This window comes from Stomoxys calcitrans, chromosome 3, assembly GCF_963082655.1.
Source record: "Stomoxys calcitrans chromosome 3, idStoCalc2.1, whole genome shotgun sequence".
Classification (NCBI taxonomy): Eukaryota; Metazoa; Arthropoda; class Insecta; order Diptera; family Muscidae; genus Stomoxys; species Stomoxys calcitrans.
Window position 1 is genome coordinate 74,813,197 of NC_081554.1, and position 19,493 is coordinate 74,832,689.

The window sequence follows — 19,493 nt, forward strand, 5'->3', positions numbered from 1 at the left end:
TATCCAATTATGAACCAATTTTGATGGACCTCGGCGAGCAAATATGTTTAAAATGTAAAAACTACTGTTGGCAAATGGCAACATTATGGCAAAGTACCCAAAATCTGATATATGGGAGCTATATCTAATTCTGAACTGTTTTCGAGCAAACTTATCAAATGATGTAGTAGTCGTCGAGGAAAGCGCTGTGCAAAATTTTGGCAAGATTTGTCAAGCAATGCGTTTGTAGTGGCTCTTAGGATGAAAATCTGGCGATATACATATATGACAGCTATATCTGAATCTGTGCCTATTTCTTTCAAATGCACCAGCAGTATCAAAAGTCGTAAGAAAATCCTTCCTGCAAAATTTCGACAGAATTGGAACACAAATGATCACTTTTTTTGCAATATTTCTCAAAATCGGACGTACATATATATGAGAGCTATATCTAATCTGAACCGATTTCGAGCAAACTCCTCAGAAACTGTGGCAGTCGTCGAAGAAAGCGTTTTGCAAAATTTGGGCAAGATGTAACAATAAATGCGTTTGCAGTGACTCTAGAAGTTAAAATCGGGCGATATATATATATATATATGAGAGCTATATCCAAATCTGAATCGATTTCCATGAAATACACCAGTATTAATATTGAGAGTCAAGAGAAAATCCCTCCTGCCGAATTTTGAGAAAATCGGTAAACAAAAGACCATTTTATTGCAATATTACTGCAAATCGGAGGAACATATATATGGGAGCTATATCTAAATCTGAACCGATTTTGACCAAACTCTATGTATATTGTGCTAGTCATTGAGGAAAGCGTTGTGCAATATTTTGGCAAGATTGGTCAATAAATGCGCTTAGAGTGGCTCTAGGAGTGAAAATCGGGCGATATGTATATATGAGACCTATATCTAAATCTAAACCGATTTCCATCATTCCATTCACCAGTAATGTCGACAGTCGTAAAAAAAATCCTTCCTCCCAAATTTCGAGAGAATCGGTTGACAAATGACCATTTTATTGCATTATTACTCCAAATCGGACGAACATATATATGGGAGCTATATCCGGATCTGCACCAATTTTTCCAATTTCAATAGACTTCGTCTCTAGGCCGAAAGACATGCCTGTACAAAATTTGAAGACGATCGGATGAAAACTGTGCCCTGTAGTTTGTACACAAATTAACATGGACATGTTTGTTTGTGTGTTCCTTATAGACTCAGAAACGGCTGAACCGATTTTTTTGAAATTTTCACAGATTGTGCATAATGATCCCGTGGTGAAAATAGGGTAATACATTTTTTGATATCTGAAGGGGGGACGGACCCTCCCCCTTACTCTAATTTTCAGAAACGCCACATCTCGGAGATGGGTGGCGCGATTTAAGCGATTCCTAAAACCTACTAAACATATATTTAGACGAATCCCGACAATATGGGACTCAAATGAAAGGTATTTAGGATAAGAAATCAAATATCCAATTATCGGACCATGTGTTAGGGAGACCACTCCAACGGAAATATTTACCGACCATGGCATTATGGGACTCAAATGAAAGGTATTTGCGAGTAGAATACTAATCTAATATTCAAATGTGGGACCACGTTTCGGGGGATCCACCCCTTCCCCAAAACACCCCCAAACAGGATTTATTTACTTACCATGGGAATATTGGGGCTTAAAATCAAGGTATTTGAGTCTAGAATTCGAATCTGATATTCAAATATGGGACCAAGTGTTTGGGGGGCCGCCTCTCACCAAAAACATCCCACAAAGGGGATTAATTTACGACCATAGCAATATGGGGCTCAAATGAAAGGTCTTTGGGGAGTATAGCACGAATCTGATATCAATTTTCGGGAAAAATGTCTATGGGACCACTCCACCCCCACAACACCACCCAAATAGGAAGTATTTGCTGACTATTGTAATATGAGGCCCAAATAAGACGGTTTTTAGTGTAGAACAAGAATCCGATATATATTTTCAAGGCCAACTCACTGAGTGGCCGCCCATCCCGCAAAAGACCCCCAAGCCGGTCAAGTTTACCGACTATGGAAATATGGGACTCAAACTAAAGATATTTGGGAGTAGACCACGTATCATCAACATTAGAGGGGACGTCCCCCCACCATAACAACCTCCAAATAAGACGTATTTGCTCACCAAGACAATTTGGGTCTTGAAGAAAATGGAACTAAATATTTATAGTTTTTGGGGCCAATGCCCCAAACTGGACTTATTTGCTGACTTTTGCAAGGAGTTTAAATGAGGTTAGAAAACGATTTTGATATCTAATTTTGAGGCCAATGGTAATATAGGGTTTCAAATAAATGATATATAGATATATGAGAATAGAGCACGTTGCAGATATATTTTCCGGGCTTAGGGTTTGAGGGACCACACCAATCCCCAAAACATCCCAAAATCGGGCATATTTACTGGCCATGTCAATGTGGAGCTTAAATAAAAGGTATTGGGGGGTAAAGCAAAAATTGATATCCACTTTCGGGAGCAGTTTTCTTGGGGATACCCCTTTCCCAAAAAAAACCCACAAACAGCAATTTTTGTACTGACCATCGCAATATAGGGCTCAAATAAAGGTATTTGGGAGTAGAATACGAATTTGATATTCAAATGTAGGGCCATGTATTTTAGGCATGACCCCTTCTCCAAAATACCCCCTAAAGGGTAAACATTTTTCGACCATGCCAATATGTGGCTCAAATGAAAGGTATTTGAGATTAGAAAACGAATTTAATAACCAATTTTGGGGCCATGTGTTTGAGGGACGCCTCATCGTTTAAACTCCCCTAAACCAATTGCAATATGGGGTTTAAATAAATGGTATTTGAAAGGAGAGCACGATGCTGATATTTTTGCAGGGCCAAGTAACTGGGGGACCACCTAACCCCCGAAAACCACCCCTTAATCAGATATCGTCGGAATATCGGGTTGAAATAAAGTATTTTAAGAAAGGAGTACACCATACATCTAAACTTAAATTCGTAGACCAATAAAGATCATATGGTATTTCACTAAAAGCTCTTTAATTGTCGAAAATAATCATACCAAGGAAACTTTTGCTTCATATAAAGTAAAAGAGGGAGCAGCGGAGCGGGCCCGGGTCAGCTAGTTATATTGGGTTGCCCAAAAAGTAATTGCGGATTTTTTAAAATAAAGTAAATGCTTTTTTAATAAAACTTAGAATGAACTTTAATCAAATATACTTTTTTTAAACTTTTTTTCTAAAGCAAGCTAAAAGTAACAGCTGATAACTGACAGAAGAAAGAATGCAATTACAGAGTCACAAGCTTGAAAAAATTTGTCAACGCCGACTATATGAAAAATCCGCAATTACTTTTTGTGCAACCCAATATATAAATTTCTCTTAAATTTCATTTATAATTCTATATACTTTTACAGGAAATTTATAAAAACTTTTCTAAAATACTAAAAATAACTGGATTTCGGTCTCTTTCTCCTCTTCCGATTTCCGCAACATATCGTCTTCGACCGATCCAGGTATAGGCTGGCTGTTTGGAAATATTTCCTGGATAGAATTTGCAGGAATACATTCCTCATCGTCACTTATGATTTGTTGACTTTGTGAGGCCTCACATTGTTGAACAATTTTTTGTTCACATGTTTAAACTGATGTAATTATAAATTAATTATGTTACATCTATATACAAAGGGTGATTTTTTAGGAGCTATAGGAAAGTTTTTCAAAAACAAAAAAAAAACACATAAAATTAAGAAATATTCATGAAATCTTTATTTGAATCGATAACACGGTCCATATAGTTTAATGTTTGAAGATTATTTCATGCAAATGTTGACCGTGACTGCGCCTAAAATGGTCCATCCCCTTAGTCCAATTTTGGCATACTCTTTCTAACATTTCGGCCGGTATCTCACGAATAAATGCTTCAATGTTGTCTTCCAATGCGTCAATTGAAGCGGGCTTGTCTGTATGGACGTGAGCTTTAAAATAGCCGGCCGGTCCCGAACGTGAAATAATATGTTCACCGAACTCGCCTCTCAATAAGTCCATTGTTACGCGTGCTGGGTGACATGTGAAACCGTCTTGTTGAAACCACATGGCAATGAAGTCAAGCTCTTGCATTCTGGGCAAACAAAATTTGGATATCATCTCACGATAGCGCTCATCATTCACAATTACGTTACGATTCGCATAATCTTTGAAGAAGTACTGTCCAATAATGCCACCAGCCCATAAACCGCATCAAACTGTGACTTTTTCTGGGTGACTGATCTCCACTCCAAAAACGACAATTCTTTCGAATTCTTTCGTGTTTTTATTAGAAATCACACAGATTATATTCCTTACTACCTAGTCGCATTTCACAACACAATGAAGCCTTTATGGATACCACTCACGGGCAACATATAGAGACCAAAATATTAAAAACTCAGAGTTAGAAAACGACCATCAACCCCTTAATAAACATATCCTACACACTTTACAACACACACACACAAGAAATGCGCAAGTGCCACAGCATTCATAACATGCAGTGACGGTCACACTTTAAGTGGAAAAAAGTCAACATTAATCCCCAACTAAGGCACCCATGAAAACAATTATTAGATAATAATTAAACCAAACATTCCCTTTTTTCTACCTTACCGCAACACACAAGAAATGAGCAACACACAAGAAATGAGCAAGACCCATAGCATACAGTGAGGGTCACACTCAATGAATTTTTATAACTCAATAATTGACGAACCAAATAGTTTCAATCCCACTTATCAGTTAAATCAACACCATCCCCCCCTTAAAAATAACACCCAGAACTAAAAACGTAGGATCCCAAATTCCTAATCGAAATAGCAGCTTACACAAGTTCGAATCCCCCATTCCCCTTACAAAAAAGGGCTACATAGTTTCCATATCAATGACAGTTTTATAACAACATGATGAGGATCCCACAACAAGAAAGGGTGACATAACATAGAGATCAATGTACAATGAGGATCCCCTAACAAAAAAGGGCTACATAATTTCCATATCAATGACAGTTTTATAACAACATAATGAGGATCCCACAACAAGAAAGGGTGACATAGCATAGATATCAATGTACAATGAGGATCCCCTAACAAAAAAAGGGCTACATAATTTCCATATCAATGACAGTTTTATAACAACATGATTTGACCCCATTAAAGAAGTAATTAAGAAGTAATAAAGAAGTAATTAAGAAGTAATTAACTCTCCATGCATAATTAATGTGAATTTAAACAGTCCAACTTATTCTACTAATGTTTTTTTTTTTAATAAGTCTACAAAAGACAATTGGAATAAAAACATATTAAACTAATGATGCAGTAGTGCTTGTGTGATATATATGTACACAATTTCATTGTTTTTAAAGAAAAAAATAGTATTTATTGGAACAAAAAGGGCCATTTTACAGCTGAACACAAAAAATTAAACAAAAAAAGTATTCATCATTGCAAAAAAACAAAAAAATAAATAACATAATTTAAAAAAATTAATACTTTGTTATTCGACCACCGCGTCTTATAACTTCTTTTAAACGGTTTGACATCGATTGGACTAATTTAGCGGTTATATTTTGGTCTATATTAGTCCATTCCTCCATTATCACCTGTTGCATTTGACTCTTGCTCGAAAAATTGCGCGTTCTCAATTTGCGTTCGAGATGTTCCCAAAGATGTTCAATTGGGTTCAAGTCGGGACTTTGAGGAGGAGTTTTAATGACTTTGGGGCAGTTATACAGCATCCACATCTTGGTATTTAAAGCAGAATGTTTGGGGTCATTATCTTGATAATATTGAAAGTTATTACCAAGCCCAAGTTTTACAGCACTATCTTTTAAATTCCTCTTTAAAATGTCAATGTAATACTTATGATCCATTACTCCATTAATAATTTCAAGATTTCCCGCTCCTGAAGCCGCCATACACCCCCAAACCATTAAACCACCTCCACCATGTTTTACAGTAGCAACTGTGTTTCGTTCTTCAAGCTCTGTATTTGGTTTTCTGTACACTATGACCTTTCCATCGCACCCAAAAAGATTAAACTTGCTCTCGTCTGCAAAAATGACTGTTTTCCAAAATGATTCGGGCTGTTTTACATACATTTTTGCGAAGTTTAGCCTTTTCACTCGGTTTATTTTATTTATAAAGGGCTTTTTACGTGCAGTTCTTCCTCTGTAACTATGCCTTTTGAGTGTATTTCGAATTGTTTGTGTAGTAACTTCCTTCCCTAAATATTCCATAGTGTTTTTACGAAGAATGGTCGCATTTGTCTTCGGAGTTTTCTGAACTTGCCGCACTAGCCAACGCACATCTCCAACTGAAAGTGCTTTTGGTCGACCAGATCTTGGTTTATTGTCAACAGTTTTCGTTTCTGTCCACTTTCTGATGATGGATTGTATAGTAGATCGTGGTCTATTTAATATTTCACTGATAGTTTTTTGAGTTAAACCATTCCTGTGGTGTTTTATTATCAAAACTTTTACCTCATCAGAAACCTCGTTTTGCTTACGACCCATTTTGACAAAAACTATATTTTCAATGAAATTAAATATTTGCTGTCAAGGGCAAAGCCTCCTTTACTAAATAAAACAGAAAAGGGGGATTCCCAAATAATATTTGAATTTGACTTTGATGATAGCACATCAATGATGAATACTTTTTTTGTTCTGTTTTTGGTGTTATTATATAAAATTGCATTTTTTGCGCTAATTAAATTTATTTTTTGAATTTATTTTAAAACATATTACGAAAAATAAACTATTGCATAAAACTGCATTATTTGTTTACTTTAAATTTTCTTCAATTACCCAAAATAAGTGAATTAATTATCAATTTTGCTAATGATGAATACTTTTTTTGACCGCTGTAAGAATTATTGGATCAAAATGCTATGTTCATGTTCCCAGTCAGCGTAGGAAGAAAATGGACAAGAAGGCAACAGTAGGTTATCTTGTTGGTTATGACGGCGATGAGAGATATCGTGTCTATATTAAAGAACAAAATATAGTAGAAATATCAAGAGATGTGATATTTTCCGAAGAAATAAATGGTTGTGCTAATGAAGAAGTTAAAGAAGATGAAGTTGTGGAAGAGCAAAACAACAAGAATTCCAATAATATCCAAGAGAAAAAAATGGGAAAGAAATATCAATACGCATCGGTCCATATAATCACGAAGGTGAAGAACAAGATGAATACCAACAAGAATTAGTTAAAGAGAAAGCGGTGCAAGATGCCGAACCGCTAGAAAGCCACAACGAAAATCAAGATTCCACAAATGATATAGAGGATTTCGAAGAGCAAGATGCCGAACTCCAAGATGGCGACAACGAAAATCAAGATTCGACAAGTGATTTAGAAGACTTTGAAGGTTTTGAAGAAATCCAACGTAAAAAGCGTCGAAGAGATGAATTAGATGATACGTGCGATAATACTATTGTGAAACGCTTAAGAAATCGTACTGTAATTATATCAAATTGTGTCAGCGATGAGATGGTGATGATGGCACATGATTTTGTTTGTCAAACCGAACCTCCATCAAGATATTTAGAAGCTGTTGAAAGTGAAGAGAGAATCAATTGGATACAAGCCATGAAATCAGAGATGAATTCATTGATTGAGAACAAAACTTGGGTACTCACGAATCTTCCTAATGGAGCAAAGGCACTTCCCTCGAAATGGGTATATCGTGTGAAGACAAAATCAGATGGCACCATTGAAAAGTACAAGGCAAGACTGGTTGTAAAAGGATTTAAACAAAAGGAAGGTGAAGATTATGATGAAACTTTTAGTCCAGTAGCAAGAATGTCTAGTATACGCTCTGTCCTAAGTATTGCTGCAACTGAAAGACTACATTTGTCACAATTTGATGTGTCTACAGCCTTTTTATACGGTGAATTGAAAGAGACCGTGTACATGGAACAGCCAGAAGGTTTTAACGATGGATCAAATAGAGTTTGTCTGTTAAAACGAAGTCTCTGTGGTTTGAAGCAAGCACCCAGATGTTGGAACAAAAGAATGGGAGATTTCTTAAAGAAACATGGATTTAAGGCCAACTCTGCAGATAGCTGTTTGTTTATAAGAGAGAAAGATGGTAAAAAGTTAATCCTTGCTCTCTATGTCGATGATGGTTTAGTAGCTGCATCAGACAAAGAAGAACTTGAGCATTTTCTCAACAGTTTAAAATCAGAGTTCAAGATCGTTTCTAATGAAGCTTCATACTTTCTTGGTATAAAAATTGAAAACAGCAATGATCAAATTAGAATCTCTCAAAAGTCTTATACCAAGAAAATTTTGGAAAGATTTAATTTCTCAGAGTGTCGTCCAGTTTCAACACCAATGGAAAATACAGTCAAATGCATTTCAAAACCAGGGAAAGCACGAATCGAGTTTCCTTATAGACAAGCTGTAGGTGCTCTGATGTATTTGATGCTAGGAACAAGACCAGATTTGGCATATAAAGGGTGATTTTTTGAGGTTAGGATTTTCATGCATTAGTATTTGACAGATCACTTGGGATTTCAGACATGGTGTCAAAGAGAAAGATGCTCAGTATGCTTTGACATTTCATCATGAATAGACTTACTAACGAGCAACGCTTGCAAATCATTGAATTTTATTACCAAAATCAGTGTTCGGTTCGAAATGTGTTCAAATTTTGACAAATTTTGGATCCTCGTCAAGCTCCTATGGGTGAGGAGCCTCGTCAAGCTCCTATGGGTAAGCAAGCTCGTTCCCGTCCATAGGACCGGTCATCGGAGAAAACTTGATGACCATTGGTTATTTAACGGGGACAATAACTCGCTTTGTCATATCGCTCATAGGCACGCAGTATTTAAGAAAAAACCGGTGCCGCTCTACTTCTCACCGAGACTCTCCACTCGATACCGCTGATGGTCCGCGAGTGCGGTTGCAGCTATTCCGTATGAATCATTTCACTATCCGCAACCTGTGGACGAACCCGGTTGGTCTCAGCTGAGATTATGATGATAACGATGAACGCCAAATAGATCGGAGCTCAAAGTTCCAATCGGTGTGGTGCTCATAGTTTGTCCGTTTTGGGAGACCGCATACTGATTTATGTCGCTAAAAATAGAGAAATTTCCCTATAAGGAAAAACGACGTACAATCCGTCAACAAGGAAAGAACCCTGGGACATACTTGTGTTGTATAACCCGCTCCAAGCCTCACCGCAAAGTTCGAGGAACGCCTGGTTCTTAATTATATCAGTCTAAGGACAATCTTTGTTACCGCCCAGCCAATATATAGGGGCAAGGACCTTAGATCGAGTATAACATTCAGCGCCTTTCTCGGGGTGCTTCTCCTTGCCCTCTAGATCAGAAAAGCTTGGATATTCCGTAACTTTTCGATTAATCTGCGGAGGCTGCCCCAACTCTCCGAAACTTGACATCAGATCAGACATCTATAGGTTAGAATCGGCCGATACCATGCCTTCAACTTCCACAGTAACGTCACCCACAGGAGTAGATCACATTCTGTAACAGCAGAGAAAAAAAATTACTACTAAATTTCCCATTCACATTCCAATAAGAAACAGGGGATACTTCTCTCATATCATTGAGTGCTGTCCGGTTAAGGTTTAAGCTCAATGATAAGGCGCCTCCTTTTGTATGCCCAGTCCGAAGGGACGCATAGTGACACCACTTGGCAGAGAAGTTTTAACATGGCAGGTTACCTCACAAATGTAGCCAGCATTATGAAAATTTTTCTGATATTCTCGCTGGGATTTGAACCCAGGCGTTCGGTGTCATAGGCGGACATGTTAATCTCCGCCACAGTTGATTAATGAATTAAAAATAAAAAAATAAACGGTCACCTACCATGATGCCTACGTCATCAGCGTAGACAAGAATCTTCACCCTTTCTTCCTCAAAAGACCTGAGAATCCAATTGGAAGGGGGGGGCGGACCCTCCCCCTTACCCCAAAAGTACTACCCAAAAATAAAAGTGGACCGATCGGGACAATATGGGACTCAAATGAAAGGTATTTAGGAGTAGAGTACGAATTTCATATTAAAAATTGGACCAAAGTAACTGGGGGACCGCCCCAACCCCAAACCCCCCTAATATAGGTTTTTTGGACGATTATGACAATATGGGATTCAAATGAAAGGTATTCAGGAGTAGATTGCGAATATGGTCAGGAAGGAAAAATAGGCTTTATAATTTGTTGATTTCGGAAGGGGACGGACCCTCCCCCTTTACCTCAAAAACACGACCCAAAATCAAAAGTGGACCGATCGGGACAATATGAGTACCAAATGAAAGGTTTTGGAAAATAGAATATGAATATGGTATTAAAATTCGGGTCTAAGTACCCATCGGGGAGCCCCAACCCTAAAATTCCCCCAAAAAGACATATTGGGCTTTCATGTCAATATGGGCCTCAAATGAAAGGTATTCGATAGTAGGTTACGAAAATGCATACAAAATCAGATCAAAGTATAGGGGGTCACCCAACCCCGCCAAAAATGCCTTAAATGGGCATATGACCTATCATGACTATATGGGACTCAGTTTTTTTTGTTCCGTAGAATCAAAAACGGCTGAACCGGAAAGAAAGAAAGATAGGCTATATAGTTTTTAGATATCGGATGAGGGCGGTTCCTCCCCCCTATCCCCAACAACGCCACCCAAAACCAAAAGTGTACGGATAGGCACTATATGGGTATCAAATGAAAGGTGTTGGAGCCTAGAAAACGAATATCGTAGTAAAATTTGGGCGCAAGTACTCAGCGTCATTTCTAATGTGATTTTGTATCTCTATTTCAGAAGAAAGCCCTGAATATGGTGATTATGATCGGACATTGCGACCGCCATCTAATTCCAGTGGCAGCACAACAGCAGGCAACATGAACAACAACAGTGCCAATAACAATGGCAGCGGCAGTGGCAGCAATTCGGGATCTGGTAATCCCAAAAAGTTTGACACCATCAAAATACAATATGATTCTGCGTTGATGGAACTTAAAACACTGCGGCATCAACATGCCGATACAGTGCGACGTTGTGATCATTTAGAGAATCAATTGGCATTCTATCAGGAACAATACAATGCAGCTATGAATCAAATAAAAAGCTCAGAACGCAATAAATTAACGGATGTGGCTGCGGAAAATGCCCGTTTGAAACAACAGAACTCTCTGCTCGAACGAAAGCTAATACGTTTGGAAAATGAGAGCAGCAATACGCAAACGGAAAGAAATGCCAATGCGTATTATTGTGATTACAATGAGAGGGGAGTTTCGGGTGGTAGTGGAGGTGGGGGCGTTGTCAACAAATGCGATGGCACCTGCCCCGAAACGGAAAAACTAAGCGAGGAACTGATACTTAGTAAGGAGAGAAATAATGATCTTATGAACGAAAAGGAAAAGTACAAGAAGAGTTTCAATGCTGTTCTCATGGACTTGGAGAAGGAGCGCAAGTTCTATCGTGACTCCAGAGATCAATTCAACATGCAGCGCGAACAATTTCAATTGCAACGCGAGGTAATGGAGAAGGAAAATCAAAAGCTGAAGAGTCTGCTTGCCAGCGAGACCGATAAGAATCTTATGATTAGCATGCAGAAAAGCCGCATTGAGGAGGAGCTAAATCAGCTGCTCTCGGAGAAAGATAATGTGCTGCAAGAGCATCAGAAAATGTCGGACGACTTGGCAGCAGCCAATAAGGATTTGGAGCAATATAAAAAGGATGAGATTATGTATAAGAATGAACTTAAGATACTGCAGCAGAAGCGGGATTTGTTGAAGTCTCGTGAAAGTACTTGGTCCAAAGAATTCTCGGACAGCAAGGATGACTTCAAGGAGATTGAGAAGCTGCGCAAAAGTCTAGAGAAGGCGCATGCCGAAGTAGAGCGCGCCGCCCAAGATACGGAGGAGGCCAAACGTGTACGCGACTGGGCCATATCACAGCGAGAGAAGATTGTACAGGAGCGGGACTCAGTGAAGACATTATGTGATAATCTGCGCAAGGAGAGGGATAAGGCGATTTCCGATTTACTCTCGGCCATTAGGGACAGTGAGAAAATCAAGAAACAAAAGGATGAAGCTCAGCGAAAAATTGATGTGCTCAAGGAACAATTGGAGCAGAACCAGAACAATGATTCTTCGTCACGACGCAGTTTCCGCATGAGCACCTACGAGGCCGAGGACATTTTGGAAATAGAACTGACCAACTATCATGCGGATTGTGAAATCGGCCTCATATTGGACGACAGCAATCAAAGGCATTTGGTGTGTGGGGTGACAAATGTCTCTCCCGCCTTTGGAAAGCTGAAAATCAATGATGTCATTGTAAAAGTAAACAACTTGGACTGCCAAAACCTCACCAAGCGCATGCTGATCGATGAAATCCGGGGCTCTGCGCCCAGGTGTAACTTATTGGTGTCGCGCACACGTCAAAGTAAGAGACACTTCTATACGGTGCATTTGAATCTTCAACAAAATCCTAACCATGGCCTCCACCTGGACACAGGTGTTTTTATTTCGAAAATCGAACCAAATTCAGTGGCTGCCTTCGAACCAGAGTTGGAAGCTGGCGATCGTATTCTGTCCATAAACAATAAATCCATGGATGGCATACAATCGCTGGAGGATGTGATTGCCATATTGAATGACGATCGCAATGAATCCATAGCAATATTTGCTCTAAAAAATGTGCAAGACCCCGGAATTTCGGACTCCCAACGACGCATGACGACTTCGGCCGCACAAACAGACTCTATAGACTCCATGCATCGGGTTACTGGCACCAAGCATCCTTCGAAAATAGCCGAAATGCTTAGTAAGTTCAGGGAAAAAATACACATCTCCAAGCCGGGCTCAGATGGAGGTGATCATTTTGCTCAAGAACACGATGCCTTGGCGGCACTCGATTCAGTATTAAGTGAGAACTCATCGGAAAAGAGTAAGGAAAATCTCTTCAAGCGCAACAAATCGAAGAAAAAAGAAAAGGAGGCTGCTGCCAAAAGTATGGGCACATGGCCAAGAACTAATATACTGCAAGCATCACAGGACAATCCGACTGGCACCATAGTTCAGCGTGAGAAAAAACGCGCCCCACTTTCGCTATTCACAGCAGGACCCATCAATGTGGACAAAGAGGATGACCGTGTAGATTCCGATGAGGCTCCTCCCCCTCTGCCGCCAATGCACAATAAACCGCAGGCGCACATTAGAAATGGGCTAGGCTCTAATGTTAAACACAATCCTAACCGCAACTCCAATCCCATACCTAGTTCAGTGCTTTTTCAAAATCCTAACACTTCCGGAAATGGCAACAATTATGCCGTCAACAATTATATGAGACATTCAGTGTATGCAACCCCATCTAGCATGGAACCAGAGCCGTTGGTTATGGAACAATCCAAACCACTGCAGAGACCAAATCCCATAATGGGCGCCGCTCTGCCCAATATGCGGCCAAAACAGACGGATAAATATGGCAATCCCAGATTACAAAACCACAACCATCAAAATCGTTACTCGCTGAATATAACGCCGACGGAACTGTACAAGACCACAGGACAACAGGCCCAGCAGCAGGTGATCAATAACGGGGTTCAACAGTTCTCCCAGCAACAGCAAATGTCTATGGGGGGAGCTGATGTGATATCTCGCAAACATCATTTGTTCGATATGTTCCATAATAATCCTAGTATAGTAACGAACAACAAACAGTCGGGTACACCGCACCCAGGTTTGTTTATTCCTCTGCAGCCTCCTCCGCACTCTACAAATTTCATTAGATCTAATTCATCAAATCAACAGCAACAACAAAACTCATTGGATATGATATCACTAAAATCTCAGAATTCTATAGATTCGATATTGTCGACAAAAAGTCCACCTATAAGTGAATATCCTGTGCTTGCCAACTACCCCAAAAGGGGTATACCAATGCCTCAATCGGCGCCGGGTTCTGCAACGAAAAATGTGTCCAAGTATCCCAGTGACAGTGAGAGTATTGCCTCTGGCATAGCCGGCGGAGGAGCTGGGCTTTTCCACACCTCCACTAATAATGGGCCACATTCGCGACACATGCCGCTATTTCCCTCCTTTACACAGTCCACGCATTCGCCAATGAGACCTATACGTCACTCTAGTCCTTTAACCTTGCCCTCGCCGCCTCCATTGCTTACACCGGGTGGTGGTTCCTCGGTGAATTCGCATCCTCATCATTTAGTGGACTCTTCGATAGGTATACCCACATCGTCGGTGGATAAGTTCGAACTGGACTATATGCAGCAGCAACACCAGCAACAGCAACATCATCAACAAGCTCATCCTCATTACCTAAATGACTACCCGCCAAATATCCCCTCACATCCAGGCTACCACCATCCCTCACCTGTTAGTGGCGGCGGCGGTGGGGGTTTGCCGGGTTCCGGTGGGCAGGGTGTCATCTATGAGGGTGGCACTTTTCCTCGCAAGAAAGATCATCAACGTTTGCGTATACCCTCGAATCCAAGCGTAGCTAGTAAAAACAGTGGTGTCAAAAATAGTTCCGGCTCCATTGACCATCACTATACATCCGCCAACACGCCCACTTCGCTGATGACCTCCTCAATGTCACCCTATGGCGGCGGCAGTGGTGTTGTCAATCATCATCATCATCACACGGCCCTAACCAATGTCGCCGCGAATGGCGGCAACAGTGGCCGTGGTTCGCCCATGCCTCAGGTTCACGTCGAAGTTCTGTCACACGGCGGCAGCAAGCGCAACTCGAATGTGCCGTCGGATTTTTTATGCCCTGGAGATCTTAGAAGAGTCACGATTGAAAAGAGCGACAAATCGCTCGGTATTACAATTCAATGTAATAACAATGGAGGTGGTATTTTTGTATCAACTGTAGCCGACAAAAGTATTGCCACTCGTGCTGGTCTTCAGGTGGGCGATCAACTCTTAGAGGTATGCGGATTGAATATGCGCTCGGCTACAAATGACATAGCAGCTAATGTGTTGCGTCAATGTGGTAATTCCATAACCATGTTGGTCCAATACAATCCAGAAAGTAAGTACATGACTAGATAATTAAGATTCAACATTCCATTCTAATTCTCTCCCTTGACAGAATTTCACTCAGCTGAATATGAAGGCACTCACAATTTAGAACCTGAATCTCCGGTAAATCATTCGGGCTCACCCACTCCACGCAACTCCCCCAGACCACCGCTGCGTCCCATGATGGCTTCACTACCCCCCATGCCCATTGTTACAAACCCTAATGTAATGACACAAAGTGCAATAATGCCCCAATCTTCGTCGCTTATATCTCAAAATTCAATAAAAGATCAAAGCTTTGCCGATAGTTTGGAAAATCAATCGGACATAAGTTCAAGTCAAGATATACCCTCATCAAATGCCACCACAACAACGACAGCTTCAACAACCTCAACACTGCCGTATGAGGAAGAGCCCCGTTATGTAACACTGCACATGGATAAATCAAAGAATCCCGGCATAAAACTCTTTGGCGGCAATAAAGTTGGAATTTTCGTGCATGATGTGCATGCAGGTTCACCCTCGGATCATGCTGGCGTACGTAAGGGAGATCAAATTCTCGAGTATAATGGTGTGGATCTCAGATGTGTGACTGCCGAGCAGGCTGCCAATGAGATCTCGAAACTGACAGATACTGTAACAATGTTGGTGCAAAACAAATTGAAAAGTGAGTATTAAACAATCGGCGAAGGTCGTCATTAAGAGGTTTTCATAAGGGAAATCTTTTCTTTTATGTATTAAAGTCAAAGTGCTGCGATTTGATTGTTTTCCATATAGACTCAAGAACGACTAATGCGGTTTTCCCAAAATTTTCATAGGACTTGGATCTTGGCAACCCAATGAAAATGGGTATAACTATGAGCACCATACGGGCTGAAGCTTTGAGATCAGACCTATGTGGTGTTTATCGTTATAACGAGAAGTTTAGATGGGTGCTACTAACAGCATCCACAGGTTGCGGAAAGTGGAATGCTCTATACGAAGTAGCTGAATTGTGCAGTCGCAGACAATCAGCGGTATCTCAATGAGAGGCCGGGCGGCACCGGCTCCTGCATAAATACTGGCGCTTTTAAATAACCTATGGCCATCACGTTACCGCGGCGATTGGCCCTATGGGCCGGAACGACCTTGTATCTTGAAGAGAATCGCTAAATCCACATCCAAATGTGACTACAATACCAACAACAACATGGGGCACTTCATTTTCTTGCATGCTCATAGCAATGGGTTTCCAATGAAAGGTCTTTGGGAGTAAAGTACGCCTAATGGACATCTGATATAAAATAAAAACTTCCATCTGACTTAATCCGTACAATATGACTGTCAAATGAAAAATGTTTAAAAGTAGGGTGCGAATCTGGTGTCCAACTTTAGGGCCAAGTGTGTGGGACCACCACACCCTAAAGGACAACCTTACGGCCATGTAGGTCGTTCTGGATATATTGGGAGTAGAGTATGCATCTACCTCAAACGGACGTGTAGTACGATCGGTACTAAATAGAGCTCAAATGAAAGATCTATGGGAGAAAAATAAAGGGTGATTTTTTTGAGGTTAGGATTTTCATGCATTAGTATTTGACAGATCACGTGGGATTTCAGACATGGTGTCAAAGAGAAAGATGCTCAGTATGCTTTGACATTTCATCATGAATAGACTTACTAACGAGCAACGCTTGCAAATCATTGAATTTTATTACCAAAATCAGTGTTCGGTTCGAAATGTGTTCAAATTTTGACAAATTTTGTTCAGCGATGAGGCTCATTTCTGGTTGAATGGCTACGTAAATAAGCAAAATTGCCGCATTTGGAGTGAAGAGCAACCAGAAGCCGTTCAAGAACTGCCCATGCATCCCGAAAAATGCACTGTTTGGTGTGGTTTGTACGCTGGTGGAACCATTGGACCGTATTTTTTCAAAGATGCTGTTGGACGCAACGTTACGGTGAATGAACACATTTCGAACCGAACACTGATTTTGGTAATAAAATTCAATGATTTGCAAGCGTTGCTCGTTAGTAAGTCTATTCATGATGAAATGTCAAAGCATACTGAGCATCTTTCTCTTTGACACCATGTCTGAAATCCCACGTGATCTGTCAAATACTAATGCATGAAAATCCTAACCTCAAAAAAATCACCCTTTACAAATCTAAAATCCAAATTCTTGCCAAGTGTCTGTGACAAAAAACACAGCAAGCGGTCGATCAGAACAGTATGTGACTCAAATGAAAGATCTTTAGGGGTTCAATCCCATGGCAGCCGGTTGTACGCACCGGATTGACCCGATGGAGTTCTTCATCGGCAAGGGCTGTCGTCTCAGTGTTTAACACACTGCTACAACAACAACAACAACATCTTTAGGGGTTATCCCCTCCTAATGCTGGCGACATTTGTGAGGTACAATGCCATGTAAAAACTTCACCTCAAAAGAGGGGTCGCATTGCGTCACGCCGTTCGGACTCGGCTATAAAAAGTAGGTCCATTAAGCATAAACTTGAATCGGACTGCACTCATTGATGTGCGAGAAGTTTGCCCTTGTTCTTTAATGGAATGTTCATGGGCAAAATTTGCCTTTTTTTGCAATCTGATGAGCTCTCTGGAAAAGGCGGAATCGCGATCATTGCAGCCCGCCCCCAGTACATTTAACGCTATGTCGCCTTAAAAGGCTTCATATTCACCAAGTTCATTAATGCAATCATCCGGCCCTTGCACCCAAGGCGTCTGTCCTTTCTAAAGTCGGGTTAGGTTGAAGGGCTCGCGATTAGCAACCTCGGTTTTTAAGCGCTTTACCCGCGACCATAGGTCGTTTGTGTTCGTTCTAAAAGACTGTGAAGAACAGAGAATGAAAAAAGAAGTAACGATAGAAAGACATCCACCATATTGCGATGCACATATGTAAGCGACTCCAATTCGCTCTGCAGTACTCGACCGCCTCCAATAAATCCTCGTCACTCTGCAGAAACACGCCTCCCTCTGAGACCAGCACCACAGCCAAAGAGCTCAACACAGGCTGGAGCTTTGAGCTCCAATTTGTGTGGTGCCCATAGCTGTCACGAGAAGTTTAGCTGCTAGATACCGGGCGCGTCCACAGATTGCCGATAGTGGAATGCTCCATATGGAGTAGTTGCAATTCCATTGACGGACAGTCAGAGATATCGAGTAGAGAGTCTCAGTGAGAGTCCGGGCGGCACCGGCTTTGGCAAAATATTGGGTACCTATGATGCTCGATATGACAAGGCAAGTGATTGGCGCCTTTAAATAACCAATGGCCACAATGTTCCCGCGACGATCGGTCCCTTGAACCGGAACAAGCTTGCTCACCTACAGGAGCTTGACGAGGATCGTCAACTCCACATAAAAATGTGGCTACAACAACAACATGACATTGGAATGACCAATAAGGACTCCTATAGTCATTTCAAGGTCATTCTTCCTTAGCCCCAGGATAAGCGTCGTCCTGATCAGACGCCGGAAGGCCCTGGCCATTCACGTAGTTATCTTTCGTAGCAGAGCCTAGAAACTGTATATCCCAAACTTGAAGAAACTTTGCATAGCCTAACTAGTCTTGACCTCACATTGTCTGACTGTTTACGTATATCGTGATGCCCCATCGGGCAGCTGCTAATGTATCGATATCGGTTCCAGTGGAGAATGAAGACCCCCAACTCAAGGATTCTAACTGTCCAGCAGCCTATATTAAATCAACATTTCAAGGAACTCATTGTAGACTCTTCCCCGGTGTCCCATCCAATTTTGACCCTTTCGTATACAGAAGACGCAAGGAAAGGCAGAAAGAAAAAGTCCCCTGGTATATAGTCCATCGCGCCGCATATAACCTGTTATCAGAACAGAAAAATGCCCAAATTTTAAGGAATGCCATGTGGCCGACACCTTCAGTTTACTCATCTTACAAGGTGCAAAAGGGTAAAATCGAGAATGACATTTAACGCGGGATATTCCTTCCTGGAAATCAGCACCGCCGCGGTACCCTGTTGCTTCTCGATCAACCTGCGGAGGACACCGTTGTTCAGAGCCCGACCCACAACCACACATCTAAGATTAAAAGACCCGTCACGGGATAACTGCAACTGCAGTCGCGGACAATCAGCGACAATATCGAGTGGAGAGCCTCAGTGAGAGGCCGGTCAGCACCGGCTCTAACCTAAATACCGAGTGCCTATGATGCTCGATATGACAAGCCGAGATATTTGCATTTTTACATGACCATCATGTTTGCGTAGCGATTGGTCCTATTGGCCAAAACGACATTGCTCACTTATAAGAGCTTGACGAGAATCGTTACCTCCATATGCAAATATGTGATTACAACAACAAGAACACTCTTCCTCTTGAAAAATCTCAGAAAACCATTGATAACCAAAAGCCACAAAATAGAGGATAAATCCCCTCATTGCGGAAAGTTCATCTAGTTACAACCTTTCTCATCGA

General features: G+C 41.0%; 1 protein-coding gene across 3 annotated transcripts in view; it reads left to right on the forward strand.

The window, feature by feature from the left end:
- The window catches only part of LOC106094557 (disks large homolog 5), a 71,841-nt gene that overhangs the window by 37,693 nt on the left and 14,655 nt on the right, over nucleotides 1-19,493 (forward strand). For 2 of the 3 annotated variants that reach the window (XM_059364279.1, XM_059364278.1), the window contains 2 exons: nucleotides 10,818-15,056; nucleotides 15,117-15,713. In XM_059364279.1, coding sequence (XP_059220262.1) covers nucleotides 10,818-15,056; nucleotides 15,117-15,713 — 4,836 coding nt within the window. The remainder of the gene's footprint in view (nucleotides 1-10,817; nucleotides 15,057-15,116; nucleotides 15,714-19,493) is intronic. The other variant, XM_059364280.1, reaches the window with a different exon arrangement.